Genomic DNA, 24,791 nt, shown 5'->3' with positions numbered 1-24,791 from the left:
AGGGCAACCGACGGTGTAAAAGCCAAGAGAAGTAGGACAACGAGTCTGGGAAGAAGAATAAGAAGATAACAAATAATAAGTAAAAGCGAAAAAGAAAATTAATAGACGTATAATGAAATACAACAGGTTCATGTGTGATCAGGCTGGCGTGGGAAGGCTCATTGGTATACCCGATCTTCAATTGCTTTGTGCCCCCGTCGTACTATATCAATGGCTCGAGTTCGGTATTTTGTGTTACATTTTTTTTTCATTTTGATATCAGAATGAAGTACGAGATACGGATGAGCTTTAGCCACAGGCCAAAAACCTCAGGGAGCCTCAAATGAAAATCATTTCAATACATGTCCTTCGACTCTGCGGGGTAGGAAAGCCCTCGGAGAAATGTCTTTCTTGTGTGTCCCCGGTTTAAGAAAAAAAAAAGGATTTGGTTTAATCAGTGCGTTGTAAACTATGTCGTCTTTGACCCAGTTGTTAGAATATTCACTTTTTATATTTTCGACAGAGATAAAACACACACAGCACTGATTCACGTTGGCTAATTTGTATTTCTTTTTTTACAGGAGATGAAAGACTCTTTAAATGTATACGGTATGATACCCTTTGTTGTTCTATAGTCTCACGTAAATTGCAACAGCACGCATAAGCATTTTCGGCACGCAAAAACAGACAAAGTTGTTTAATTTGTTTGAAACTAAGATTTCGAGAGAGTGTATCGTCTTTCTTATACATTTAAGGGAAATAATTTACAAGATGTAATTTGCAGGGACTTCTATAATTTCTTAGTACTTGGGAGAAGGTTTGTATTCGTTGCTGGGCTCGGGGTATTTAGCTTCTCCTTCATATTTCACATCAGCGACGTATCCGTTCTCGTCGGCCTTGTAGGTGACAATTTGAGTGCGGCCGTCGGGAAGAGCGACGCGGTAAGATCCGGTCACGACTTTGCCATCACTGCTCTCCTTGTGGCCGTAGTCGTTCTTGCTCTCCTCATCTTTCACGCTCCAGTCGAAACTGTACGGCATCGGAGCCTGAAATTTGGAGTTCGATATTAGTGCGGAAATTAACAAATGACAAAACAAACTGGAACTCACATCATCGTAAGAGGGTTTGGCGCTGGATGGTGATGGATAAGATTGTGGTGCAGCTGCAGCCACAACAACAATCATCAGCATAGCAATGGCAGTGATGAACTGTAGAATATTAGACAACCAACCGTGAAAAACGATTTATAATCATAAAGAAATTAAAGAAGGATTTTGTATTCACTCTCATTTGCCTATGCAAAATGACAGCACTCACGAAAAAGCTGTTGCTTGATATTGCTGCGTTAAACAATGCTTTGACGTACCTTGTTCATTTTTCAGAGAGCTTTCGGATGAATTGTTTTTGCTGTTGTCAAGAAAATGCAAGTGACTGATTGTCGTGAATCTCCGTTGCCTTTTTATACTATGTTTACGACGGACGGGCACACCCCTCCTCTTTCTCCGGGTAGACCTCAAAATGCTTTCAATTTTCACGGGAGCAATTTTGCTGGGAGGGGAAAACACCCTCACTAATCTGCTATTACATAACGCTGACCAACAAAGCCCAACGAATTTCCAACTCACTTTCATAAGTGTCACATCGTGAAGTCCGCACAATGAAAATTTTCATTTTGCGTGCAATGTTATGGGTCAATTATTATAATTTTTTTATTAAGGCATTGAATTTTATAGTTTTTACAGTGGTGCTGAATGCCTGGTAGTTATTCATCCGCAACCCTTAATTATTTTTTAGGTTCGGGGTTGCGGTAATTATAACTGCAAATACAAGACTCACTATCACTGATTCATTCAATATACGTACTAGACACCACGCAATCACACATTCGTAAAGGGAATCAATTATTCTGATTTTATCGCTCCTTATGTAAATGTATCGTTTCGTGCTTCTGGGTCCTACATTTATTATTATGTTTTATAAAACTATGCTCCACTTGGTTTTCCTACAAGATGCGAATCGTAATTACATGTCCACGATGAAACAACAGTATTTACAGGAAAAGTTAATAAATAAGTACAATCTCTTTTTCTTTTTCAGGTTCTCACGTCATTGTATTGTTTCTTTTTTGTACACGTCCGAAATAAATTACACAAGAGGAAAAATAGTCTATCTGCAATCAGCCAGTTGTTTTTTTTTTGCAACATTTAATATTTGGAGGCCGGTTTGTATTCGGGTGTTGGGTATTGGGCCTCTCCTTCGTATTTCACTTCAGCGACATATCCGTTCTCATCGGCTTTATAAGTGACGATCTGAGTGCGGCCATCGGGGAGGGCGACACGGTAAGAACCGGTGACGACTTTGCCGTCGCTGGTCTCCTTGTGTCCGTAGTCGTTCTTGCTCTCATCATCTTTGACGTTCCAGTCGAAGCTGTACGGCATTGGAGCCTGAAAACGATTTCATTTTAGTATAATTAAAAGGGTAAATTAATGATAGTGAAACTTACGTCATCGTAGGATGGTTTGGCGTTAGACTCGTAGGACGGTTTGGAGCTGGCCTCAGACGAGTAAGATTGCGGTGCAGCTGCGGCAACAGCAACCGTCATCAACACAGCAGCAGCAATGATGAGCTGGAAAAATTGGGTTTAAAAAAAAAAGGTGTGAATGCGATACATCATTTTTGTCTTATTGATGAATGACCATTGCAGAAAAACGAATTGCTCGCTCTATGCTTTCTATGCAAATTGGTGCAACTCTCCCGGGGTCCATTGCTTGCAATATCACCCGAGCCTTCAGAATAATAGTTTTACGTACCTTGTTCATTTTTCTTGGGTGAGGAGAGTTGGTTCTGCGTTTGAAAGAAATTGCAAGTGAATGATGTTGACTATGAATCACGGTTGCCTTTTTATACTATGTGCATTTTCCCCTTCACACGGACGAACGCTCCACCTTCGTTCCAGTGTACGATCCACTTTTCCAGCGGCGATTTTCCAGATGAGGAAACACCCTCAAACAATTCTTTTCTTTTTACGATTGCCAACCGAAAATCAAAAAGAGCTGAACGTGATTGTTGCGGACAGAGAAACCGTAGGGACACCTACGCACCTTTCGGAATTTTCATTGGCCCTATCCGATTGCAACTTGGGAGAACTAATCATGCGTATTTTATAACAGTATGTGCATTGCTGGTAGTTTTACATTGGGTATAGCACATAGAATTATTTTCATTTATGAAATGTTTGCTAGTTGTGCATTGATGTACTGAATCCTTCAGTCTTCATTTTTACTCAATTGATTAACCTGCTCTTCTATTCTGGGGGGAGATGGCCTTTTATTTTCATATGATGCTGCACAATTCATGTTTCCGGCAAGCGAGCTCAGCAATTCATTTTGAAGAAGATATTAGAATTTATTTAATTACGTTAATCGCTTGCGATAGACCCCTTGAAATTCGTTACATGTTAATTTCAGTATGCAGCAAGGACACCAAATCTATCCTCAGCGTTTTGTTTGATCGTTTTTGGAGAAACAATTTTATTCCCGTTCACGCTGCTATATAATGCACGGTGGCATTCTCTTCAATTGTGTATGCAACACCAACATTTTTCATTTTTAGAAAATCGAATATTTTGTTGCTGTTTTCACGTGATTCTATTTCCATACTCTTCTATTTATCTCAATAAATAAATACACAAAGAGAAAATTGCCAATTGGGAACAAGACGTTTGTTGTTACAGAGTTCAGTATTTGGAGGCCGGTTTGTATTCGGGTGTTGGGTATTGGGCCTCTCCTTCGTATTTCACTTCGGCGACATATCCGTTCTCATCGGCTTTATAAGTCACGATCTGAGTGCGGCCATCGGGGAGGGCGACACGGTAAGAACCGGTCACGACTTTGCCGTCGCTGCTCTCCTTGTGGCCGTAGTCGTTCTTGCTCTCCTCATCTTTCACGCTCCAGTCGAAACTGTACGGTTTGGGAGCCTAAAAGCAGTTCATCTTTAGCGTATGATACAAATAACTGAATTATATACTGACTCTTACTTCATCGTAAGAGGGTTTGGAGCTAGCCTCTGATGGGTAGGATTGCGGTGCAGCTGCAGCAACAGCAACCATCATCAACATAGCAGCAGCAATGATGAACTAAAAGTACAAGTTCAGACCATCAGTCGTAAGGAAATGAATTATAAGCGATCGTTAGCAAAGATGAATGACAATTCATTTACACGCTTTCTATGGAGCACGTTCTCATCAAAATTCTGTTGTTATTACATTTGATATTATCCTTATAAAGAATACTTACGTACCTTGTTCATTTTCTTGAGTGGGGAGATTTGTTTTTCTTTGCAAGGAAGAGTGCAAGTGAATGATGGTTGGATATGAATCACGATTGCCTTTTTATACCATGCGCATTTTCTTTCAAAGACCAACGCTCCACCTTCGATTTAGTTAGACCTCGTCCATTTTTCCAAGGGCGATTTGCTGGAATGGGAAATTCTCTTGGCATCTTCTTTTACGATTGCCAAATGCCAACGAAAGCCAAAAGGGCTGTAAAGTGATTGTTGCAGAGAGAGGAGCCATAGGAACACATGCACCTTTCGGAACTTTCCTCGGCCCAGTCCGATCTATAGTTTAACTCATCGTGTATGTCTTTGTATCGCTGATGATAGCCTCCTATTAGAGATAGCACATAAACATTGTATTTAAAATGTCAGGTATTGGTGCTACGCATTGTATCGTTTATCATTTGACTAGTAAGAGACGATGAAATATATTCGTTTTACGTTATTTGATTCAGTATGCTAATCTCCGTTTTATGAGGGACGGTTTTTCATGTTCAGACATGTTGCTACATTCTTATTTACGGCAAATGAATTTTCCGAGTGATTATCAGAAGGCTTAAAATTTCATTCCGTTATACGCCTGTAAAGAAGACAACAGGGTCCAGCAATGTGGAACACATAAATCTTCAAAGTTTTGTTTAATCATTTTAAGAGTGAGACTTTTCCTTTGCTCTCATTATTCCATCCTTATATGCGGCAAACATTCATGATGGTATAGCATTCTTTTTCGTTATATAACACTCGGAAGCTGGCAAACGTTTTAATAACATAAAAAAAAGCTTATGAAATGTTTTGTTGATGTTTTCACGTAATTATATTTCGGTTCATTTCACTTGAGTCTCAAAAAATAAATACACAAACAATAAACCATTATGTTCACAATATTCAGTATTTGCTGGCCGGTTTGTATTCGGGTGTTGGATATTGGGCTTCACCTTCGTACTTGACGTCGGCGACGTATCCGTTTTCATCGGCCTTGTAGGTGACGATCTGAGTGCGGCCATCGGGCAGGACAACGCGGTAAGATCCAGTCACGACTTTGCCATCACTGATCTCCTTGTGTCCGTAGTCGTTCTTGCTCTCGTCATCTTTGACGTTCCAGTCGAAGCTGTACGGCATTGGAGCCTAAAATTTGTTTCATTATATCATGAAAATGAACGATCGGATAATTATAATTCAAATTGAAACATACTTCGTCATAAGACGGTTTGGCACTAGGCTCTGATGGATACGATTGTGGTGCAGCTGCGGCGGCAGCAACCATCATCAGCATAGCAACAACGATGAACTGGAAATTAAGTTTTAAAAAATGAGTGGTAAATCATGTTTGGTTTGTTTGGGAGAAATGATCAACAAACGCATTGACATTTATCCTCTATGCAAATCGGCATTGCTCATGCAGAGTGCTTTACAATGAAATACCACTCAGCTTTAAGTCAATGGCTTACGTACCTTGTTCATTTTTTTTCGGGAGTGGGTAGGTTTGTTTTCCTTTTGCAAGAAAGTACAAGTGAATGATGTTTGACTATGGATCTGTGTTTGCCTTTTATACTACTCGTATATATTCCTACGGTCACAAACTCCACCCTTCCATTTAAACGGAACACGTCGGTTTTCACGAGAAAACTACGATTTGCCGGACGGGGAAACCACATTCAGCAATCTCTTACAACGGTTGCCAAAAATAGTTCAACGGTGTCTACACGTTTGTCACGACCAAGCCATACGGACACTAACATACTTTTCGAAAACAAAAAAACTTTCCTTTTCGTCGAGTCTGACGAGAATTTTGGAAAGGCCTCATCACAGCGTGTAATACGTCATGTCTGATAAATCCCATATGAGGCGTATTAGACCGTGTAATCTCGATGGCCACGAGTGGCTGGTAATTGCGCATGTAAAGTCGTCATTTTTAAATGTCTGATTCACGTGAAGACAGCGATGAACATTCGTCCGTTTCTGGAATTCACTACGTAAAGTCATGCGTGCGAATTTCTATATACACGTACCCTTGTGCCAAAAAAACGTTGGTAGGGACTATGTTAGTGGGCTAATCATTTTTCGGGATTCAGCGGGAGGGAATGATTCAGCGTTCACTTGAAATAGCTTTATAGAACCGTTTTATATGGGCGAATGCGTGGCAATCTGGATGATGTGTCATATTACACATGAATGAACGAGCATCATTGTAAACATTACGGTCTGGCGTTCATTTATGTAGTACCCGCTATATGCTTTTATTGCCCTCATCATACACGTAACGTTTGGTATGATACCCTATGTTTATGTGCTCGGCATTTGTGCTCATCACAGTTATCGTAAAGCAAAAAGACGTTTGTTTCATGTATTCACGAGATTGTATTGTAATTTTCGCTGAAGGGTCAAAATAAATTACATAACAGGATAATTTTGTTGATCTGCAAATGATACGGTAAGCGTACAGTATTTAGTATTTGGATGCTGGCTTGTATTCGGGAGTAGGGTATTTGGCTTCACCTTCGTACTTGACGTCGGCGACGTAACCGTTTTCATCGGCCTTGTAGGTGACGATCTGAGTGCGGCCATCGGGAAGAGCAACGCGATAAGATCCGGTAGTTACTTTGCCGTCACTTTTCTCATTGTGGGCATAGTCGTTCTTGCTCTCCTCATCTTTGACGCTCCAATCAAAGCTGTATGGCATCGGGGGCTGAAAACGGTTCCATTTTATTATGATTACATGGTACATTAATTGAAGTGAACCTTACGTCATCGTAGGATGGTTTGGAGCTGGCCTCAGACGAGTAGGATTGCGGCAAAGCTGCAACAACAGCAACCGTCATCAACATAGCAGCAATGATGAACTGTAAAAGAATCCCAACAGAGAAAAACGATTTATTTTATTTATTGGAGAATCAATCAGGAAGGCGTTGTGTGTCCTTTTTGAGTATGCAAATCGGTACAGGTTTCACGAGAATGCATTTGAATGCCATCCAACTTCAAACACTACTAACCTTATTCATTTTGGTGAGTGAGGAGAGATTTGTTTTTTCCTTTGCAAAGTAGTGCAAGTGAATGATGCTTGCCATGAATCATCATAGCCTTTTTATACCACCGTGCATTCCTTCGCAAAATGGACATCTGTTTTCACTGTATAGACCATGCCTCTATTTTCACGCGAACAATTTCGAAGGAGGGAAACACCCTAAGCGATCTATTATTAACCGTCACCAACCAAAAAAAGGCCCACGGGTTTATGTAATCGTTACACAGAGTCGTCAGGTGGACACCTTTCAAAAACTTTCATTGCCCGGAAAACAAAACGAAGATTGCTAAATTTGCATGTAATGCGTCATTTCTCACTTCAGGAATCCGGTTGTAAAAATTGTTATGGCGATGAATATACGAAATTTCATATTCGTAAACTTTTAATTGATCTCCCTCCCCCTTTTTTTGTATTTGGTTTATGTATAAGCAGAGAAGCCGGAGAAAGTATGGGTTATGTTGCCCAGCATGCAACTGTGTTTCTTCCTCGTGATTTGTTTGACTATAGTATGGCTACCTCCCATATCACTATATCAGCTCACGCCGTAATATCTCTCCCTTCTTTTATTATTATTTTAGCCAAGTAATATGGCCTTAGGTAAAGCACGGTGAAAAGGGCAGTGAAAAAAACATACAAGAAAAGATCTATATGCAACCACGACTTATGATACTAATTCCCCCTGTTTTAAAATGACGTTTATTTTCGCTATAGTCGTAAATAAGGTCAATGTATTTTCGTTTCACAAAAGCGACACCATTTTTTAAATTGCTTTATCTCTCAGAATGAGAAAATGGTCATCGCTGTAATCTGAAGTCTACACTTGTTTTTATGTACTTTATCAAGCATATTGTATGTCTTCATTGCGAAACGATTTCGTTTGTACCACATGATAACCAGCAGTAATAACGACCATTACAAATAACATAATTAAAATCTCTTTTTTATGAGCTTGTATTGCGTTCAAAATAAATTACATTAGAAATTCAATTTTCGATTTGCAGTGCGATTAAAACATTTAGTACTTTGAGGACGGTTTGTATTCGGGGTACTGGGCTTCGCCCTCGTACTTGACATCAGCGACGTAACCGTAATCATCGGCTCTGTAGGTAACGATCTGAGTGCGTCCGTCGGGTAAGGCAACGCGGTAAGATCCGGTCACGACTTTGCCATCGCTGCTCTCCTTGTGGCCGTAGTCGTTCTTGCTCTCCTCATCTTTCACGCTCCAGTCGAAACTGTACGGCATTGGAGCCTAAGATTAAACGCCATTTGTAGTATGACATCACAGGTAACTTAGATTTTACTGAAGCTTACGTCATCGTAGGAGGGCTTGGAGCTGGCCTCAGAAGGGTAGGATTGTGGTGCAGCCGCAGCAACAGCAACAGTCATCAGCAACGCAGCAGCAATGATGAACTAAGAAGAGGAATTAATTATTGTTAAAAATGAACCCATCGCGGATAGGCACCCACAAAAATGCATCGTTTGAGGGCTAAATATGAACCTAGTGTTGTAAAAAGAACATTTTTGCATACCTTGTTCATTTTTGTGAATGAAGAGACTTGATTTTTCGTTTGCAAGAAAGTGCAAGTGAATGATGGTTGGCTATGAATCGCATCGGCTCTTTATACTAAAGGCATTCCTTTCAAACGTGATGCATTCCACTTTCCGTTTCGGTAGACCTCATACGTCGTTCACACAGGTGGCCACTGAAAACCAAACATGTAATTATTTGTTATACGAAGAAGCCACGCGCACGTCGAACAGCTATCCCTGTTTTGTTTTTTTTTCTCCAGAACTTTCGTTGACCGAGTGAGACGCTATACATGGCGCATAATACACGTCATTGGCCGACATTTTGGGAATCCGATCGTATAATTTTTTATGGCGATGGGTTTCCGATAATTGCGCATTTGCGGTAGGTATGTATAGCCCACAAAAGCTCTAATGCATTGTGGGGCAAAGCTATTCAAAATAAATTGGTGGCTATCGAATTTTTTCCTTCGTTGATTACGTGACGAATTCATGGTATATAACGTAGCCCGCCCTAGTTTATGAAGCTTCTAGATTTATTTTTTATGAAATGTAGTTTTTCCCGAAACCTATAATAAAAAATGTAGGATGCAACACTTTCTATTTCCGATGACACCCGCGAGCCAATCGCTTAGCCAAGTGAAGGCTAAAAAAAAAAGAAGAAATGTAACGCATTGCTGCTTCTATGCGATTGTTATGTAATACAATCACGTCGGCGTCGTTGGCGAGTACACATCCCGACTCCACTTTCCCCAAAAGGCCGTGAAAAAACCCTTTTGTGTGTGTGAAAAAAATAGGACTATTATATGATTATATTGTGCACCTTATTTGTCTTCATCTTGTTCCAGATCTTCCATACATTCTCTTATTCAACCTGCTCCTGCCAAAAAATGTTTTCTCTGGCCGTGAATGTTCTTATACATCAGCCTCCTGCATGTTCCCTACTGTTTCTTCACGTCTGGTCTGGATTCACTTTCTTCTTTTTCTAATTACTTTTCATTCTTTTACTGACGTTTTGAAAAGTGCGTATACGTAACGGGACAGCCGTGTGAATCTGAAACGATGCCATCTCTTTCTGAAATTCCTGTCTAAAATTTGGGTTGGCTAACACACACGAAAGAGCCAACGATTTAGTTGTACCGCAATAACGGTTGATTTAAAAAAAAAACAAATCGGCACGTTCACGTGATAATATCGGACAATGGGGCGGTTCGCTAATCGTCCATTATCGATCCGATTCGTCATTTTCATTCGGGAATCGTGCGAACTCTCGAGTAGGTCGTTAAAGGCTTTTCAAGAGAAAGCCGAAGTGCACTTCAAAATCCCGCCTATCTAATAAGAGTAACACTGATTCAACCGATGGCCTGTCAAAGGCTCTTTTTTTTTTTGCTGGAAATATTTTGCATGGCCGCAAAATCTAATTGCATTCCACATTTATTACAAATTTTTCATAAATAGTAATTATAGGAAACAAAAACTTTCAAACGTTCTCTGCCGCAATCGGCTGCGATTATAATCGGCCAAAAAGGAGAAATCGTGAATTCGCCACATTCGGCACGGGTTTTCGAGGACGGTTAAGAAAAAAAAAAAATAATATATATATATATATATACTGAGTGAATGGGTGTGATCAAGTGCGAAGTGGGAAAAGAATTAGCTTCGTAAGTGATGATATCAATGAACCAATCGAATCTTTCGAAAGTGGCAGCTAAACGCACATCCATGTTTCTTTGAGCGGTACAACGAGAGGCGGATTAGAATCACCGCCCATTAAATCCATCAAATTATTTCTCGAAACTCGCAAGACGTTTAAGGATAAAGTGGACAGTCAAGATTATAGGATTGGCTCTTTTATCCTAGCACAATCCTCGTTGGGTGAAATCGCTCGAAAGATTGACGACGTTTGTTATCCGAAAGATCGGTCAGAAATCTTCGATTATCAAAGAAACCGCCAACGTTATCGATTGAGCTTTGATGTTTCAGGCCAGCTGGATTCGCTTCCCTATGTCTGTAACTGTTGGATATAGGCTGCCTACCGCCGGACGTGAATGTCGTTTCACGGTGGACATCCGAATCCCGTTTGATAAACCAGCCAGAAGGATAGGACTGTGGTGGCTAAAATGAAATATCAGGATGCCTTATAGTACTAGATGTTAATCAACTGAGAACTCAAGTAATTATTGTATACCATAACGCGGCTGATATGTGGCGAATTTTCCATTGCCAAGGAATCAGGGATGTAATGGTCGTGCCAGCGTCGCGCTGACGTCGTGACTGCCATTAAGACCGCTAATGTGATAACCTGAACGACCTTTTTTTTTTTACATCACACATATATTATTAACAATTAAGTAAAAAATACGAGTGTTTTAATGATATGTTGATAAGAGATAAACACTTACCTTGTTCATCGTGAATTGTGTTGCACGATTGCAAATGTTGACAAGTCTCAATGCCAAGTGCGGGACAGAATGAATCGCATTGCGCTACTTGCCCACGAGTTTATACTAGAGCCAACGCTCTACATAATAAGCCCCGCGTTTTATTTGAATTGAAACAAACCTGTGCATAAATTATTGTAATTTTTCTATTGTTATTATTCGCAGTTGGTTCTTCTTCCCATTGGTTTGGTGACATTTTTCCTCCCCCAAATTCCGAACGAAAACAAAAATTCAAGACAAAAACAGCAGGGGAATTGAATTGTATTAAAGTCGGCCAGATTGCAAGTCGGAGTTTCCTTATTATTCTCAATGGCATTATTATGAAACACGTGTTACTCACGCATAATGAAACCGCACATAGTCTATACCATAAGGTATATTTGTGTGCTCTGTTCACGCGCTCCTATAAGCTATTTAACCGTGGTCCAATTATTTAATGTATTGATACAGCGTGTGTGTTTAAGGCCTTTACATTCTGATTCGTCACGTTTTCATCGGCCTCCTTCGCGTGCGGACCACATCAAGGTTCTTTCGTTATGGTGCGTGGCCTTTTTTTTTTGTTTTCTCTCCTCACGCGGGACTGCTTTATATAGAATTTGTTTTTGTTCGTTTGTGTACTTTGGTTTCTTTCCTTTATCGACACAAATTGATGGGCTATTTTTAGCTCTTGTTATAGATACGAACAGTGGATCTTCCTCACCACGACAATTGCGTGTGGTACAATTTTCCACAACCAGCTGACGTGATTCACAGCTAAAAATGAACGTATGTTCCAACTCAATGAATTACAAAGGTCATGTCATTTCTCACTATGAAATTGCAACAAAAGAAGAAGTACAACAACAAAAAAAAAAGCATTAGAATTTCTATTTATTATCTTATAGCTGAACCGCAAGGTCAACAAGTCGAGTTGCCTTGGATTTGTACCTGTACACCTCCTTAAGAGACAATTGTCCATTGATTTCCAATGGTGCGATGTCATTGCTGTTACGCTGTATGTAGAATTACGAAAACGCGGGATTCACGAGAACGACCGATGCACACATAGAAAAAGGGACTCAACCAGCAATTTTCTATTAGGCAACGTATTGTGCGGACGGTAGTCGTGACAGGCGCACCCGACATGCACAATGAACTGCTGTTTTCTATACTTTTTTTTTTTTTTCTAACTGTTCGATTCTTTTTTTCTCAATCGGCTGACATGATCACGAACGAAAGCGAGTGGATATTAATTTTTTCTTTTTCTTCCCTTCTTTGTCTTTGATTCGATCTATTGAAACACGTTCAGAAGACGAAGATTCGGGACGTTCTCCTTAAAATGTTTACGATGGGCTCTCTCTATTTTTGGGTTCTACCATTTCTGAAAGAGAGGGAAAGAAAAAAAAATTAGAAAACAATGAGAAAAGTAGGTATATACCATAATAGTTTCACTCCCCGCGTATGCAAATTCGTATACAATGTTAAGTTTGTGCATTGCATATCGGAGCACAACATCACGACCGATTCAGAAGCGCTGTTTTTCGGTACCGCGGTCACGTCTTCGTTCGCTCTTTTCGATCTGACAGTTGGTCTTCATGTTTTGCTGGTCGCCTTTCTCGAACAGCCATGCTCTCATCCCGTGTTATCAATTGCTTATATATATTTTTATGCTAAAAAATGTTTTGTTTAGAAACTATAGCGACAGGGTCATTTCACATTGAGGTCATATAAACTCTGTAAAAACTCTAGGCCATTTTCTTGCATTTTACAGCTTCGTGTGCACACTTTCCTCCTCTTTGGCCGCGAACGAACGAAAAGTTGAACGAAAAATCCCAAAAAGGGAAAACAGCGCAACATATCGAAGATGACACACACGAAAATAGATGGAGGTGAATGGGGTTGTATGTAAATTCAATGCATACATATTTTTTGTTTAAAAAAAACAAAAAAAACAAAAATGCTTCGTGTGGGTTGTATACTATCCGTGTAGAGGATGGCAGTTCGTTTGCGTGTCCTGCTCTAATGAATCGGAAATCATGTAGCTCACACACAGCCAAGAATCAGCGGTTCATATCTGTGCGGACGTCCCGCCGCGGAGGCTGGAGGCTTTTGCTATACCAGCAGGTAGTTATGCGATAAGGCCATCGTCTTACAGGCTGGGGAAAGAAAAAATTATTAAATAGATGATGGTGGAAATTTTAAAGAAGAAAGGAAAAGATTGTGACTAGACAGGACTGTTTCGTTGTGATACAACAGTGCAGCATCTTAGCAAGAGAAAGGAAAGAATGGGAGTGAAAGGCGAGTAGTACAGAATGAATAATAATAAAGCGACTTTTGACATGGCGAAAAACGTGCACAATTAGTTCATGATGCCACAAGTTAGTTTCTGTAATGAAGTGCATACGATGATAATGAAAAAGCGCTTTATTATTACCCGACGTGAGCTCTTTCGGCCTTCGTGTGTAATTGAACATTTTAACGGAAGAAACAGAGAGAAATTTCAGAAGAATGGACTGCCACGTTTCGTGTAAATGGCCAGTGAAAGTTTGGACGGGGCAAGAGAAACATATTTAAATCTGAAAAAAGAAGTGGTTCAAGTAATTCCGTTAACCGTGCAAAAATGTACGAACAATTAACGGCTGAGGTATGTGTGTGTACAACATTTTAAATATGCATGTTTTTTTTTTGCTTTGTAATAGAAACGTCTCTCGAATTGGAAACGCTGGTCCGAGAAAGACCACCCGTGATCGGTCGGGAAAAAGATGGATCCGGTGCTCGTGTAAAAGAAAGCGGAATGACCCAATGTCAGCTCATTATTATACAAATCTGTGGGTTTGTGTATTCACAATGGATGTTTTACACGTTGAAAAAGAAAAGACATAAATTATCCAAAGCTCGAATGGGCAAAAGAAAATTACGTTCCGGAAATGAAAAATTTTTATCCGATCAAATTTTGTTTGTGTTGAGCGAACGGGATTTGAATTTTTATATTAAAAAAGAAAGAATCTGCTTGTAAATTGGAGTTCATTTAATATTTGGAGGCCGGTTTGTATTCGGGTGCGGGGTACTTGGCTTCTCCTTCGTATTTCACGTCAGCGACGAATCCGTTCTCATCGGCCTTGTAGGTGACAATTTGGGTGCGGCCATCGGGAAGAACGACGCGGTAAGATCCGGTGACTACGTTGCCATCGCTCGTCTCCTTGTGTCCGAAGTCGTTGTAGCTTGGCTCATCCTTGACGTTCCAATCAAAGCTGTACGGCATCGGAGCCTGAAAGTATCAATTTGAATCCTTAATTCCTGTTGGATATAATTATTTAATCTGTAACTTACGTATTCCTCGGGCTTGGCATAACCAGCAGCTGGGTAGGAAGGCTTTGCGTAACCGGGAAGCTCAGCGGCAACAGCCGCGGCGATCAAAGTGGCAAAGACGATGAACTGCGAACGATTCGAAACGTTAGAATGTTTCAAATTAAAGTTTAGGACATAACTGGATATACCTTGTTCATTGTTGCTTGGTAGAATTTGTTCTTTGTTTGTTCTACAATCGAACTGATGTGTTTCCAATCCATTTCCATTCGCCTTTATATACGAAATCTGGTCGATACGGAACACACCCAAGATTGCTGTTGGCGATCTTGTTATTATTTACCTGTCACCTGACGTGCTTTTCCCTTTCTATGGGATGCCAATAGCCAACAGCAGCCCGGCTGAAAGGAAATTGCACCAGAAAATAATATCGTTAAACGTTATTGGCCCAGTTCCCAGGTATTTATGCCCAGACGTGTTCTAGATGCCCTTTGGCAGCTCCCGCAGTGACAGCCGGTGGCATCATCGCAATTTCCCAAGCCTATCCTTTCACTTTTTTTTTTTTTTTTCAATATCCTCCCCCTCTCTTTCCGTACGGTCTTCTCTAGACTGTGTCATTATTCCCGAGCAAAGAAAATTCTAAAGATACGCAGACCCGCTTATGGAGCGTTCAGCCATGCGCGTCTGGTTCTCATCTTCAGTTCGTTTAAGTCTCGACTGGAAAACCTTCGCTCGCAAGTCAGAGATGAATTTTCTCTTCCTCGTGGGAACATTTTTTTCGCGAAATTTAGGTCTAGTCGTTCGGCTCCATTGTCCATAAAAGAAAAATAAAATGAAATTTTTCCTATTACAAAAGGCCACAGAAGCAGTTGAAGACGTTGCGGGGCGTCCTGTTGGAACTCTCTTCTATGCGGAGGAAATCAAAAAGTGATGCCCGATGGCATCAAAAGTAGTTATTATACAGTAGGTGCGTATTTGACTGCAGAAATTACACAGCCCGAAGGCTGATCAACCATATTGAAAAAAAAAATCGTGCGCAATGGCTAATTGGCTATTGTTTGTATAAATCGCGCATAATTCACGCCCTCGATTGGGCTATTGTTTCGTAGGCAGTGTTTTGGCGTCATGATCTGTTACGAACGGGAGAGCTTCAATTAGACGTGGAATTATTATAAGAGACGGGCTTTTTCTTCTCCCGGTTTCTTGATGACGTGTCAGGTGTTCCCTCCCCGCCCGATTTTTGATTATTCAAAGAAGAAGCCGGCCACTGGTTTGTTTATATACATCCTAATAGCAGTAGTGAAAAGATAAAGTGAATGAAACGGTGGGGTTGGTGTCAAAACACATGCTGGCTCCAGGCGAGGAAAACGTATAGAGTACCAATAAAAAGTAAAGGTAATGGCACACGAATTTGAATAACTTTCGCTTGTGCTCTCCTCTACGTACGCACATGGCGTTCAATCGCAACGCCAAAATAAACATTACAATCCACTTGGATCGCACTGCGCAGTTTCACGAATTGCGATTGAACATCGATAGAAGCATCCCGTTGTTTGCGCATGCGAGCCCTGTTAATTGGATTCTCTTTCTCGCGCTATTACGTCACTACACGAAATCCGCAAACATGAAAACGGCTTATGACGACGTATGTGCCCGTTCGGCGGTTGAATTTAAATAGGCCATCAACCTCCCCCCCCCTCCCGTTGATGAGATGAGGTTCACGAGAAAAGCGCAAATGTTTGCTTACGTCATACTTGGAATGTTATTTGATGTACGAGTGCCGTTGGCCCCCATCTTCGCGTTCAACACATCATCATCTCTCTCTTTCTCTTGGCCGATAAGCGTTTCATATTCCATAATTGGTCAATTGCAATTGCCGTAGTTAGACGATTCATATAATATGCAGACTGAAAGTTTTTCGAGTTTGAATATTATATTCAAAAAATTTCTCTGATTGTGTTAAAATTCAAGCGATGTCCGCGCTACATGTAAAGACGTCAGCGTGACCTAGTTATTAGCCGGGCGGATAACCGATGAGATTTAGACCACCAGACCGTGATGTAGAGAAATTTTTTTCGGGGGGGGGGAGGTAAACATTTCGTGATTGCGAACCTAGTTCATATACGATCTTTGTGTCGTGATTGTTGCGACTCTGTAAACGCATCGTACGTCATCCGCAGCATTATTTCAAAGGACCTGTTCAAGGGCACTAGATCCGTCATAACATACAGCTATTATAAGCTAGTGAAAGAGGGAAAGTGTATGCGTAATTGTTTTTACGACTTTGGCTCTTAATGTGGGTTATTATCTGCTAATGGCTTTAAGGAAATTTTGTTTTTTTTGTTTGCCCGTTTGAGTTTCTTTTGATTGTTTCGAATTCTTAAAGACTAGGAAGATACAAATCGAGAACAGTACCAATTAGCGAACGTTTTCTTCCATGTAGAGATGTGCTAACTTCTACGTGGAATTTTTGTTTGCTCGGTTCGTACGCATGCCGTGAAATCCTTGGCGTATTCAACTTGTAAAAAACAAAACAAATAAAAAACAATTCATTCTTGCGAGTGAAAACTGTGTTTATATTAATTACAATAATTTACTGAAATTACAGAAGGTTTTGCGTGAAAGGAAGCGGATGATGGGTTCAATCTTTCACGAGGATACTTTCTTTAAGATCAGATTTAATAAGCGGGCTTAGGGTAAGACGGCCTGGGGTAAGCTGGTTCAGCTGGGTAGGCAGGCTTCTCAGTGGTGGTCGGCTTGGGGTAGGCAGGTTCAGCTGGATAGGCGGGCTTGGGGTAGGCAGGTTCAACGGGGTAAGCGGGCTTGGGGTAAGCAGGTTCAGCGGGGTAAGCGGGCTTGGGGTAGGCAGGTTCAGCTGGATAGGCGGGCTTGGGGTAAGCAGGTTCAGCGGGGTAGGCGGGCTTGGGGTAGGCAGGTTCAACGGGGTAAGCGGGCTTGGGGTAAGCAGGCTCAGCGGGGTAAGCTGGTTTGGAATATGCGGGCTTCTCAGTGGTGGTTGGCTTGGAGTAAGCCTTTTCAGTTGTGTAAACGGGCTTGGAATAAGCGTCCTCAGTTTGATAGGCTGGCTTAGGGTAGGCCGGGGCAGCGGCAGGTTTATATTCGTCGTATTTGGCCTCCCCTTCGTATTTCACGTCGGCGACGTATCCGTTCTCATCAGCTTTGTAGCTGACAATTTGAATGCGGCCATCGGGGAGAGATACACGGTAAGATCCAGAGATGACTTTGCCGTCACTGTTCTCATTGTGCGAAAAGTCCTGGTAAGTGGGATCGTCCTTAACTTCGTAAGCGAAGCTGAATGGCATCGGTGGCTGAACGAACGAGCAAGAGAAATCGAATGAGAATTGAGACTATTAAATATTCATAGGAAAATGGTCATACATGATCTTCTTCGGCAGGTTTGCCATAGGCTGGTTGTTCGCTGCTTGCTTTCGAGTAAGCAGGAGCTGGTGCCGGATAAGCAGCTTTGGTTGTATAAGCAGCTGGGGCCGGAGTTGAATAAGCTTCAGCTGGATAAGCTGGTGCAGGGTACGACGGCTTCGAGTAGGCTGGCAACTCGGCAGCGATAGCCGCAGCGAACAAAGTGGCCAAAACAACGAACTGGGTGGAGATACAAAGACAAAGATTATTTCACTAGTTACAATTGAGTTGGTATAAAATGGCCGATAGCTGTGAGTTAAATAGGATAGCATCAACGGAATTAAAGAGAATAAGTGTATTTAAAAAAATTTTTTTCACAAATACCTTGTTCATTCTTGGTAGAAGGAGGAGTGTATTTGGATTGTTCCGGAAAAGAACTGATGAATGAAAACGATTTCGGACAAGTTTTTATACTGAAATTGCAAGCCCTGAGGTTCATTCAAAAATATTGTCCACTTCTAACCGCAGAGAGGAAAGTATAATTCAAATGCGCGGTATAGTTCGTGAACGAAAGAGCCGGTAAAAGGGAGAGGCCACCATGCGAATTACATGCTGACGCCCAATTCACGATTAGAAATTCAGCGAAAGTACGATTCAAACTATGGAGAGAGTGAGGGGCATCGATAGGTGGACCCATCAATGGCCAATCGGTCTGAAAAGACGGTATCAATAACTTGTATCATCATGACTTAAAATGAGTTTCATTTCTATCACATTGTTTGTCAGTACAGGGGCGCAGTATAATTTTTCATTCTCGGATAATTTATGGCGACACTTTGTTTAATTTGTCTAAGGGAGTAAATGACCCCGAAGGCATTCGTGATATCTATGCAAATACGTGCCTCAAGTGGGCGTATTTACTCCAGAAAAGCCAAGGATCTCGCATTTTGTGTTTTTTAAGTTTTTTGAGGAGGAGGTTGATAAAAACAAAGAAAAAAGGGAAAAACAAAAGGTTTCCCAGACAAAAAGGTATGGTCCAATAAATGTGGTATGTTCTTTGGAACTTTGTCGCAACGTAGTAATAAACCAAACTTGGCAAAGGAAAGAATGTCGAGGACGTTCTCGTCTATGTCAATATATTACTGTTGTTAAGGCTATTCATGTCTATCGGCAAGGCCGGGAGGAAGTAACGGACTAGGGGAACGGACAACCTACTGTCCGTTTTTCACTTGTCGTCAACACAGAGTTCACCAGGCACACCTGTAATTAAGGTCTAGTCCAATAAGTTTGTACCGTCTTTGTTTTCATGGTTGGCTTTTCTGCTTAATTATATCAACATTACATCACAGTGAATACCTTATGCACTTGCGTGTTGGTTTCCTCCGTGATTGCCCAATCATTTGACAATCCCTCGTAATGGTAAAGCAGTCAGTCAACCACATATTTCAGTGACTCATCTCAAAGCACATGATATTCGGACATTACTAGTTTACAAGGTCCCTAAAACTGTGACGTCTTGGCCTTAACATCTCCTGTTGCTTCGCCTCGTCATTACGATTGCATCTGCTGTTCGACTTCGTGCTCTATTAGCTGACTGGGAACTCAAAGCTGAAGCTTTGTGGCATAGCTTCGCCCTATGCATCCACCAGTGACGGATCCTATCTCCCGAACCATCAAACACAGAAATCCGTTTCACAAGCTCGTGGTGGTTTCAAAGTAAGTTCTTACTCACGTTCACTAGTCGTTCAATTGGGTCATGGCAAATAGCGCCGATTGGTATCAGTATATCAACGGGCAGAAGCTGTTGGGATTGCTCCTTGTTTGATCGCTCCTTGTTTGATCGCTACTTCAGTGTTTGGCATGGGCCGTAAGTACTTGTAGACGTTTTTACGACGGATGATGTTGACACCGATCCTGCCTCATATTGGGTAATACGCGAATTTGGGGGGTTTGCGATCGTAGTCTAACAAGCCCTTTTCCCTGGACAAAGTTATGAGTATTCATCGTTCTCGTAGGAAGGGCTCTTTCTTGTCGGTACCCATGGTTTCCTTTAATGGGAGGTAGGAGGCGATCTTTCTGTCCGTCGCAGGATATGTGTGGCCGGTCAGATGAACGCTGTAACTCATGAAATGTTCTCTACCTTGTTCGCTTCTTTCTGCGAAAGGAGTTCAGGATCAAATGCTGTTTCCTCCGAGTCTTTGTTTATGCATGTATTCCGCGCACTTGTCTTGCTATGGCTAGATCTAACTTCCTAGTTGTCGTCATTATTCCTGAATCAATTCCCGTGCTAAACTAATTTTGGATTGATGATTAGTGCTAAAAGGCACTAGCAGAACGTACAGTGAGGTACACAGCAACAGAAGAGTATCGGACATAGCCCCGTGAATCTATTGCCTAGCATGTGCCGTTTGAGGATTTGATTAAAGTTAAGTTGATCGTCGATCGTCGTGCAAGTACCGACAGGTAGAATACGCACGCACGAAGAGCAAGGTGAGGCTATCTAGCGGTCGTGAAACAACTTCTAACTCGACAATCTACTCTTTCTTTTGCCATATTTTTTTCATTTCAAATTTCTCTTCGTTACAATCGAAGAGAATTTTTGCGAGGATGAGTAAGGATAGGCTAAAGCCAGAGTAAGCCTCTTTCTTCTGTTTGTATAAGTTTATTTGTTACACTAGCTGTTCGTGTCGAACGAGGCAAGAAAACAAAAATTTCAATGAGACATATGTTTATTGTTATTTCAAATCTTTTGTTTAAATTACAAAACGTGTCCGGTAGAATTGAGATTGATGAATTGCCTTTGTTTACATAATCATGTTCCACAACAATATTCAGGTTTAATAGGAAGGCTTCGGGTAAGTTGGCTCAGATGGATAGGCTGGCTTAGGGTAGGTGGGCTTAGCGTACGCGGATTCCGATGGATAGGAAGGCTTGGGGTAGACAGGCTCGACTGGGTAAGAAGGCTTAGGGTAAGCGGGCTCAGCTGGGTAGGCCGGCTTGGAATATGCGGGTTTTTCAGTGGTGGTTGGCTTGGAATAAGCTTTTTCAGTCGTGTAGGCGGGTTTGGAATAAGCTTTTTCAGTTGTGTAGGCAGGCTTGGAGTAGGAAGGCTTTTCAGAGGATGTTGGCTTGGGGTAAGCCTTTTCAGTTGTGTAAACGGGCTTGGAATAAGCGTCTTCAGTTTGATAGGCTGGCTTAGGGTAGGCCGATTCCACTGGAGATGCTGATTTGGGATAAGCCGAGGTAGCGGCGGGTTTGTATTCGTCGTATTTGGCCTCTCCTTCGTATTTCACGTCGGCGACGTATCCTTTCTCGTCAGCTTTGTAGCTGACAATTTGAATGCGGCCATCAGGGAGAGATACACGGTAAGATCCAGAGATGATTTTGCCGTCACTGTTCTCATTGTGCGAAAAGTCCTGGTAAGTGGGATCGTCCTTAACTTCGTAAGCGAAGCTGAATGGCATCGGTGGCTGTAGGAACGAGCAAGAGAAATCGAATGAGAAATGAGGCTATTAAAACATTCATGGGAAAATGGTCATACATGATCTTCTTCGGCAGGTTTGCTATAGGCTGGTTGTTCACTGCTTGCTTTCTGGTAAGCAGGGGCTGGTGCCGGATAAGCAGCCTTGGTTGTATAAGCAGCAGGAGTCGAAGTTGAATAAGCTTCAGCTGGATAAGCTGGTGCAGGGTACGACGGCTTCGAGTAAGCTGGCAACTCGGCAGCGATAGCCGCAGCGAACAATGTGGCCAAAACAACGAACTGGATCGTAATACAAAGACAAAGATTATTACACGACTTACAAATTGTGTTGGTAAATTTAAACGGCTGATAGTTGATAATTAAGGACTACAACAAATCCAAGACTCGGACGGAATTTAACATAATAAGTGTATTTCAAAAATTAGTTTTGTAAATACCTTGTTCATGTTTGGAAGTTGTAGGAGTGTACTTGAAATGTTCCGGAAAAGAACTGATGAATGAAAATGATTTCTGACAGGCTTTTATACCGAAATTCGAAGCCCAAGGGTTCACGAAAATATATAGTCTATTCAACCGCAAAGAGGAAAGCAAGTCCGAGTGTGTGTTACGCATTTTGCGGAGGTATCGGCCGATGAAAAAGGGAGAGGCCACCTTGGACTTTGCGCTTTCGTCTAGCGCACGATTAGAAATTCAGCGAAAGTATTAAACATACTATGGAGAGAGCTGGGCAGCTGTCAAATACGCGAGCTTCGTCGTCGTCGTCGTCCGGCAAAACGCATTAAATTTTATGGCAATAATTTAATGCCAATTTAAAGTCTAACAGAAAATAGGACTGTCTTTAGAGCACTTCATGGTTTTTACATCATAGCAACTGACTTTGTTTTATAAAAATAACATTTTTCTTTAATCTTAATTAAAATTCATTCCATTGTTTGCCTTCTAAGAGGATTGAACTCTTGACCGCTGGTTGACTTGCAATTTGACATAGAGCTTATTACGAGACCAGCGCTCTACCACTGAGCTAAGAAGGCTGCGATGTAATACAACACTATTGATTAAGTGTATCCTCTATTGAGAGGAGGGAAGTCACGGACATTGAGCTATGTTTCTCGAATAGCAAGATGTCAAGCTGTTATAGTTGCACATGTACAGATTGGTGGTCAACCGTTTAAGAAAAAGAAACTAGAAATCCGGTGGCATAAGTAAACCTAAACGTTGGCAGGTCTTGGTTTCTTGAGTTGGAATTTTAAAAATTTGATTTCTTTGCAAAAGGAAAGTGTATTGTCATAGGTTATTCAAATAAATAGACGCAGTCCGTTTCGATGAAAGAGATGGTAGGGAACGTAACACATATAGTTCAGTCAGATGCTTCTAATTATAAGGCTTTGGGCTAACAGGCTTGGGATAAGCTGGCTTGGGATGAGCGGCCTTAGCGAAAGAAGAAGGATCTGATTTGATGGGCTTGGGATAAGCCGGCTCGGCGGAGTAATTCGGTTTGGTGTAAGCCGGAGCTGCGGAGGGCTTGTACTCGTCGTACTTGGCCTCTCCCTCGTATTTCACATCAGCGGTGTATCCGTTCTCGTCCGCCTTGTACGTAACGATTTGAATCCGGCTGTCGGGGAGAACAACACGGTAAGATCCGCTGATGACTTTACCATCGCTGTTCTCTTTGTGCGCAAAATCCTGGGAAGTAGGATCGTCCTTAACTTCGTAGGCGAAGCTGAACGGCATCAGAGGCTGCGTATACATTTTGTAAGCATAAGGTAAGAGTTTGTTACGTTTAAACTTCATTGTAAAAGGTTGGGCGTACGTGGCTTGCTTCGGCAGGTTTGCCGTAGGCTGGTCGTTCATTGCCTGGTTTCTGATAGGCAGGAGACGGTGTAGGATAAGCACCTGGAGATGGGTACGATGGCTTGGCGTAGGAAGGCTTGGCGTTAACAGGGAGTTCTGCGGCGATAATTGCAGCGAACACTGTAGCTAGAGCAATGAACTAATAGAGAAAGATAGGTATAATGATTTGGTACGTAATATTGTAGAACAACGACCCACGGTTGGAACTCTGATTTCTGTTTTAGTCACGTACCTTATTCATGTTGAATCAAAGGTGTGTTACTGAGATGTTCTGCAGAAGAACTGATGAATGGTGATGGAACTGACTTGTCTTTTTATAGCAAAAAACACTAAGAATGAGATTGCGTTGACTCTACCGCAAGGGCGAGAACACCCAAGACTCCGTGGTTAGGGATACGGATGGTGTGAAGCCAATGAAGCAGTGTAGCAGATTTATTTCGTAATGTTGAAATTCTCGCTGAAGTTGTCCTTAAAAAAACAGCATCAGAATATGGACCGAAAAGGAGAGAGTTGAAGAAAATCCGGATCGTTTTAAGTCATCCGTCAACATGTTTACGTTCACTTTCAGTTAAACAAATGCCTTGTCCGAATCCAAACCTTTTCTCGAATAACAGAAAAGATACGAGTGCCATTAGTATAGAAAACATAATCAATGTTTTTCTTCGATTATATAGTTAGCCGTGTCCTGTTGCAATAGTTTTTTCTAACTTTGTAGAATAACTACTAAGATTATTCCAGGTGATCAAGGTGTAGAGTCTCTTTACAACTCTCCCTTCGCATGGTTGGGTAAGTCAAAGTGGTTGATTGTCTTTGATTTCATCATGGGAACGGAACCACGTTTGATATTAGACACAAGGACTCGGTTAAAATTCGACACAAGGACTCACGTGAATTTAGCATTTTACAAATATCTATGGTATGTTTCCCAAGAAAACAACTCCCCATATTATTTTAACATCCCTTTCCGTGAATACAGCAATTGTTTTTTTATATCACAGGGTACTCAAATTACTGGGTCCGTACGAACCTTATAACAATTTGCTTAAGGCCAACTAAACATGCATAGTCTATAGGTAGATTTTTATGGAGAAAATTCGATAAGAACTATGCAGAATTTCCTTCGTTATGACAATCTAATTTCCCCTATCTCACAAATGTTTTGGCTGGAGTAGTGCATGCTTTTTCCTTCTCCATCCAAAAAAAAGGAAAAAAAAAATAATCTCTCTGTTTGCATTTAGCCAAGTTTTACTTTGCGCGGTTTCGTTGTGGTTGACAGCGACTTTATTCGGCTTTATCGCTATCGTTAGTCCGTCTCAGACTGTCATTTGCCTAAACTTTAAACGTTATAATTTCTTCTCTGCGCCCTTTTTTATTTGTGTTACGCTATTGACATCTTATCTTGTCGATCGTAACGAACCCATTCCTTCACTGTCTCTGATCGACGTGTTATCTAACAATCTTTATTGACAAAACGCTAGAAACTATTTCCCTA

The 24,791-nt window shown here is 41.4% G+C and overlaps 10 protein-coding genes, 1 long non-coding RNA gene and 1 other non-coding gene across 15 annotated transcripts; 1 reads left to right on the top strand and 11 right to left on the bottom strand.

Annotated features, from left to right (window-relative positions):
* Positions 1-525: 525 nt before the first annotated feature.
* LOC130690069 (pro-resilin-like) lies at positions 526-1,430 on the bottom strand. The gene is made up of 3 exons (XM_057513045.1): positions 1,346-1,430; positions 1,089-1,187; positions 526-1,025 (listed from the first exon to the last, which is right to left on the bottom strand). The coding sequence occupies exons 1-3, from the start codon at positions 1,352-1,354 to the stop codon at positions 780-782; spliced, it is 354 nt and encodes a 117-aa protein (XP_057369028.1). The 5' UTR covers positions 1,355-1,430; the 3' UTR covers positions 526-779.
* Positions 1,431-2,062: 632 nt separating this feature from the next.
* On the bottom strand, positions 2,063-2,838 carry LOC130690067 (pro-resilin-like). The gene is made up of 3 exons (XM_057513042.2): positions 2,790-2,838; positions 2,483-2,605; positions 2,063-2,423 (listed from the first exon to the last, which is right to left on the bottom strand). Exons 1-3 carry the CDS (start codon positions 2,796-2,798, stop codon positions 2,184-2,186), a joined length of 372 nt encoding a protein of 123 aa, XP_057369025.1. The 5' UTR covers positions 2,799-2,838; the 3' UTR covers positions 2,063-2,183.
* Positions 2,839-3,624: 786 nt separating this feature from the next.
* LOC130690070 (pro-resilin-like) lies at positions 3,625-4,386 on the bottom strand. The gene is made up of 3 exons (XM_057513046.2): positions 4,279-4,386; positions 4,016-4,114; positions 3,625-3,955 (listed from the first exon to the last, which is right to left on the bottom strand). The coding sequence occupies exons 1-3, from the start codon at positions 4,285-4,287 to the stop codon at positions 3,716-3,718; spliced, it is 348 nt and encodes a 115-aa protein (XP_057369029.1). The 5' UTR covers positions 4,288-4,386; the 3' UTR covers positions 3,625-3,715.
* A 714-nt stretch (positions 4,387-5,100) lies between these two features.
* Positions 5,101-5,811, bottom strand: LOC130690071 (pro-resilin-like). Of its 2 annotated transcripts, none has more exons than XM_057513047.2 (3): positions 5,767-5,811; positions 5,507-5,602; positions 5,101-5,439 (listed from the first exon to the last, which is right to left on the bottom strand). In XM_057513047.2, the coding sequence occupies exons 1-3, from the start codon at positions 5,773-5,775 to the stop codon at positions 5,200-5,202; spliced, it is 345 nt and encodes a 114-aa protein (XP_057369030.1). In that variant the 5' UTR covers positions 5,776-5,811; the 3' UTR covers positions 5,101-5,199. The 2 variants fall into 2 exon arrangements, with proteins under 2 accessions (XP_057369030.1, XP_059351532.1); XM_059495549.1 differs by having other exon boundaries at positions 5,763-5,780.
* A 949-nt stretch (positions 5,812-6,760) lies between these two features.
* On the bottom strand, positions 6,761-7,313 carry LOC130690073 (pro-resilin-like). Its single transcript, XM_057513049.2, has 3 exons — positions 7,305-7,313; positions 7,059-7,154; positions 6,761-7,000 (listed from the first exon to the last, which is right to left on the bottom strand). The coding sequence occupies exons 1-3, from the start codon at positions 7,311-7,313 to the stop codon at positions 6,761-6,763; spliced, it is 345 nt and encodes a 114-aa protein (XP_057369032.1).
* A 942-nt stretch (positions 7,314-8,255) lies between these two features.
* On the bottom strand, positions 8,256-8,917 carry LOC130690072 (pro-resilin-like). The gene is made up of 3 exons (XM_057513048.2): positions 8,866-8,917; positions 8,648-8,746; positions 8,256-8,585 (listed from the first exon to the last, which is right to left on the bottom strand). Exons 1-3 carry the CDS (start codon positions 8,872-8,874, stop codon positions 8,352-8,354), a joined length of 342 nt encoding a protein of 113 aa, XP_057369031.1. The 5' UTR covers positions 8,875-8,917; the 3' UTR covers positions 8,256-8,351.
* Positions 8,918-14,096: 5,179 nt separating this feature from the next.
* On the bottom strand, positions 14,097-14,880 carry LOC130690064 (cuticle protein 7-like). Its single transcript, XM_057513040.2, has 3 exons — positions 14,781-14,880; positions 14,614-14,718; positions 14,097-14,551 (listed from the first exon to the last, which is right to left on the bottom strand). The coding sequence occupies exons 1-3, from the start codon at positions 14,856-14,858 to the stop codon at positions 14,312-14,314; spliced, it is 423 nt and encodes a 140-aa protein (XP_057369023.2). The 5' UTR covers positions 14,859-14,880; the 3' UTR covers positions 14,097-14,311.
* A 2,257-nt stretch (positions 14,881-17,137) lies between these two features.
* LOC130690051 (adhesive plaque matrix protein-like) lies at positions 17,138-18,391 on the bottom strand. 2 transcript variants are annotated; one of them, XM_059495545.1, is made up of 4 exons: positions 18,352-18,391; positions 17,989-18,207; positions 17,492-17,918; positions 17,138-17,392 (listed from the first exon to the last, which is right to left on the bottom strand). In XM_059495545.1, exons 1-4 carry the CDS (start codon positions 18,358-18,360, stop codon positions 17,268-17,270), a joined length of 780 nt encoding a protein of 259 aa, XP_059351528.1. In that variant the 5' UTR covers positions 18,361-18,391; the 3' UTR covers positions 17,138-17,267. The 2 variants fall into 2 exon arrangements, with proteins under 2 accessions (XP_059351528.1, XP_057369001.1); XM_057513018.2 differs by having other exon boundaries at positions 17,138-17,918.
* Positions 17,220-21,241, top strand: LOC132088018 (uncharacterized). The gene is made up of 3 exons (XR_009421083.1): positions 17,220-17,359; positions 20,897-20,988; positions 21,088-21,241. It is a non-coding gene; the product is annotated as an uncharacterized LOC132088018 (long non-coding RNA).
* LOC132087710 (adhesive plaque matrix protein-like) lies at positions 20,679-22,015 on the bottom strand. 2 transcript variants are annotated; one of them, XM_059495546.1, is made up of 4 exons: positions 21,886-22,015; positions 21,509-21,727; positions 21,088-21,437; positions 20,679-20,988 (listed from the first exon to the last, which is right to left on the bottom strand). In XM_059495546.1, the coding sequence occupies exons 1-4, from the start codon at positions 21,892-21,894 to the stop codon at positions 20,805-20,807; spliced, it is 762 nt and encodes a 253-aa protein (XP_059351529.1). In that variant the 5' UTR covers positions 21,895-22,015; the 3' UTR covers positions 20,679-20,804. The 2 variants fall into 2 exon arrangements, with proteins under 2 accessions (XP_059351529.1, XP_057369005.1); XM_057513022.2 differs by having other exon boundaries at positions 20,679-21,437.
* Positions 22,016-22,381: 366 nt separating this feature from the next.
* Trnat-cgu (transfer RNA threonine (anticodon CGU)) lies at positions 22,382-22,479 on the bottom strand. Its single transcript has 2 exons — positions 22,444-22,479; positions 22,382-22,417 (listed from the first exon to the last, which is right to left on the bottom strand). It is a non-coding gene; the product is annotated as a tRNA-Thr (tRNA).
* A 239-nt stretch (positions 22,480-22,718) lies between these two features.
* Positions 22,719-23,646, bottom strand: LOC130690061 (cuticle protein 18.6-like). Its single transcript, XM_057513037.2, has 3 exons — positions 23,532-23,646; positions 23,259-23,438; positions 22,719-23,185 (listed from the first exon to the last, which is right to left on the bottom strand). Exons 1-3 carry the CDS (start codon positions 23,538-23,540, stop codon positions 22,820-22,822), a joined length of 555 nt encoding a protein of 184 aa, XP_057369020.1. The 5' UTR covers positions 23,541-23,646; the 3' UTR covers positions 22,719-22,819.
* Positions 23,647-24,791: the final 1,145 nt, after the last annotated feature.

Source organism: Daphnia carinata, chromosome 6 (genome assembly GCF_022539665.2).
Source record: "Daphnia carinata strain CSIRO-1 chromosome 6, CSIRO_AGI_Dcar_HiC_V3, whole genome shotgun sequence".
NCBI lineage: Eukaryota > Metazoa > Arthropoda > Branchiopoda > Diplostraca > Daphniidae > Daphnia > Daphnia carinata.
Note: the sequence above shows the minus strand (reverse complement) of the source record. Positions and strands in the feature narration are given on the sequence as shown.

Bases quoted from the DNA above. Each gene is read 5' to 3' on its own strand.
- LOC130690069 (XM_057513045.1), bottom strand. The intron at 1,026-1,088 runs GTGAGTTCCAGT...TCCAAATTTCAG, and splicing joins CCAAACCCTCTTACGATGAT to GCTCCGATGCCGTACAGTTT.
- LOC130690067 (XM_057513042.2), bottom strand. The intron at 2,424-2,482 runs GTAAGTTTCACT...AATCGTTTTCAG, and splicing joins CCAAACCATCCTACGATGAC to GCTCCAATGCCGTACAGCTT.
- LOC130690070 (XM_057513046.2), bottom strand. The intron at 3,956-4,015 runs GTAAGAGTCAGT...AACTGCTTTTAG, and splicing joins CCAAACCCTCTTACGATGAA to GCTCCCAAACCGTACAGTTT.
- LOC130690071 (XM_057513047.2), bottom strand. The intron at 5,440-5,506 runs GTATGTTTCAAT...AACAAATTTTAG, and splicing joins CCAAACCGTCTTATGACGAA to GCTCCAATGCCGTACAGCTT.
- LOC130690073 (XM_057513049.2), bottom strand. The intron at 7,001-7,058 runs GTAAGGTTCACT...AACCGTTTTCAG, and splicing joins CCAAACCATCCTACGATGAC to CCCCCGATGCCATACAGCTT.
- LOC130690072 (XM_057513048.2), bottom strand. The intron at 8,586-8,647 runs GTAAGCTTCAGT...GTTTAATCTTAG, and splicing joins CCAAGCCCTCCTACGATGAC to GCTCCAATGCCGTACAGTTT.
- LOC130690064 (XM_057513040.2), bottom strand. From the start codon at position 14,858: ATGGAAATGGATTGGAAACACATCAGTTCGATTGTAGAACAAACAAAG. The intron at 14,719-14,780 runs GTATATCCAGTT...AATCGTTCGCAG, and splicing joins ACCAAGCAACAATGAACAAG to TTCATCGTCTTTGCCACTTT. The intron at 14,552-14,613 runs GTAAGTTACAGA...TGATACTTTCAG, and splicing joins ATGCCAAGCCCGAGGAATAC to GCTCCGATGCCGTACAGCTT.
- LOC130690051 (XM_057513018.2), bottom strand. The intron at 17,919-17,988 runs GTATGACCATTT...TCGTTCGTTCAG, and splicing joins AACCTGCCGAAGAAGATCAT to CCACCGATGCCATTCAGCTT.
- LOC132087710 (XM_057513022.2), bottom strand. The intron at 21,438-21,508 runs GTATGACCATTT...TCGTTCCTACAG, and splicing joins AACCTGCCGAAGAAGATCAT to CCACCGATGCCATTCAGCTT.
- LOC130690061 (XM_057513037.2), bottom strand. The intron at 23,186-23,258 runs GTACGCCCAACC...ATGTATACGCAG, and splicing joins AACCTGCCGAAGCAAGCCAC to CCTCTGATGCCGTTCAGCTT.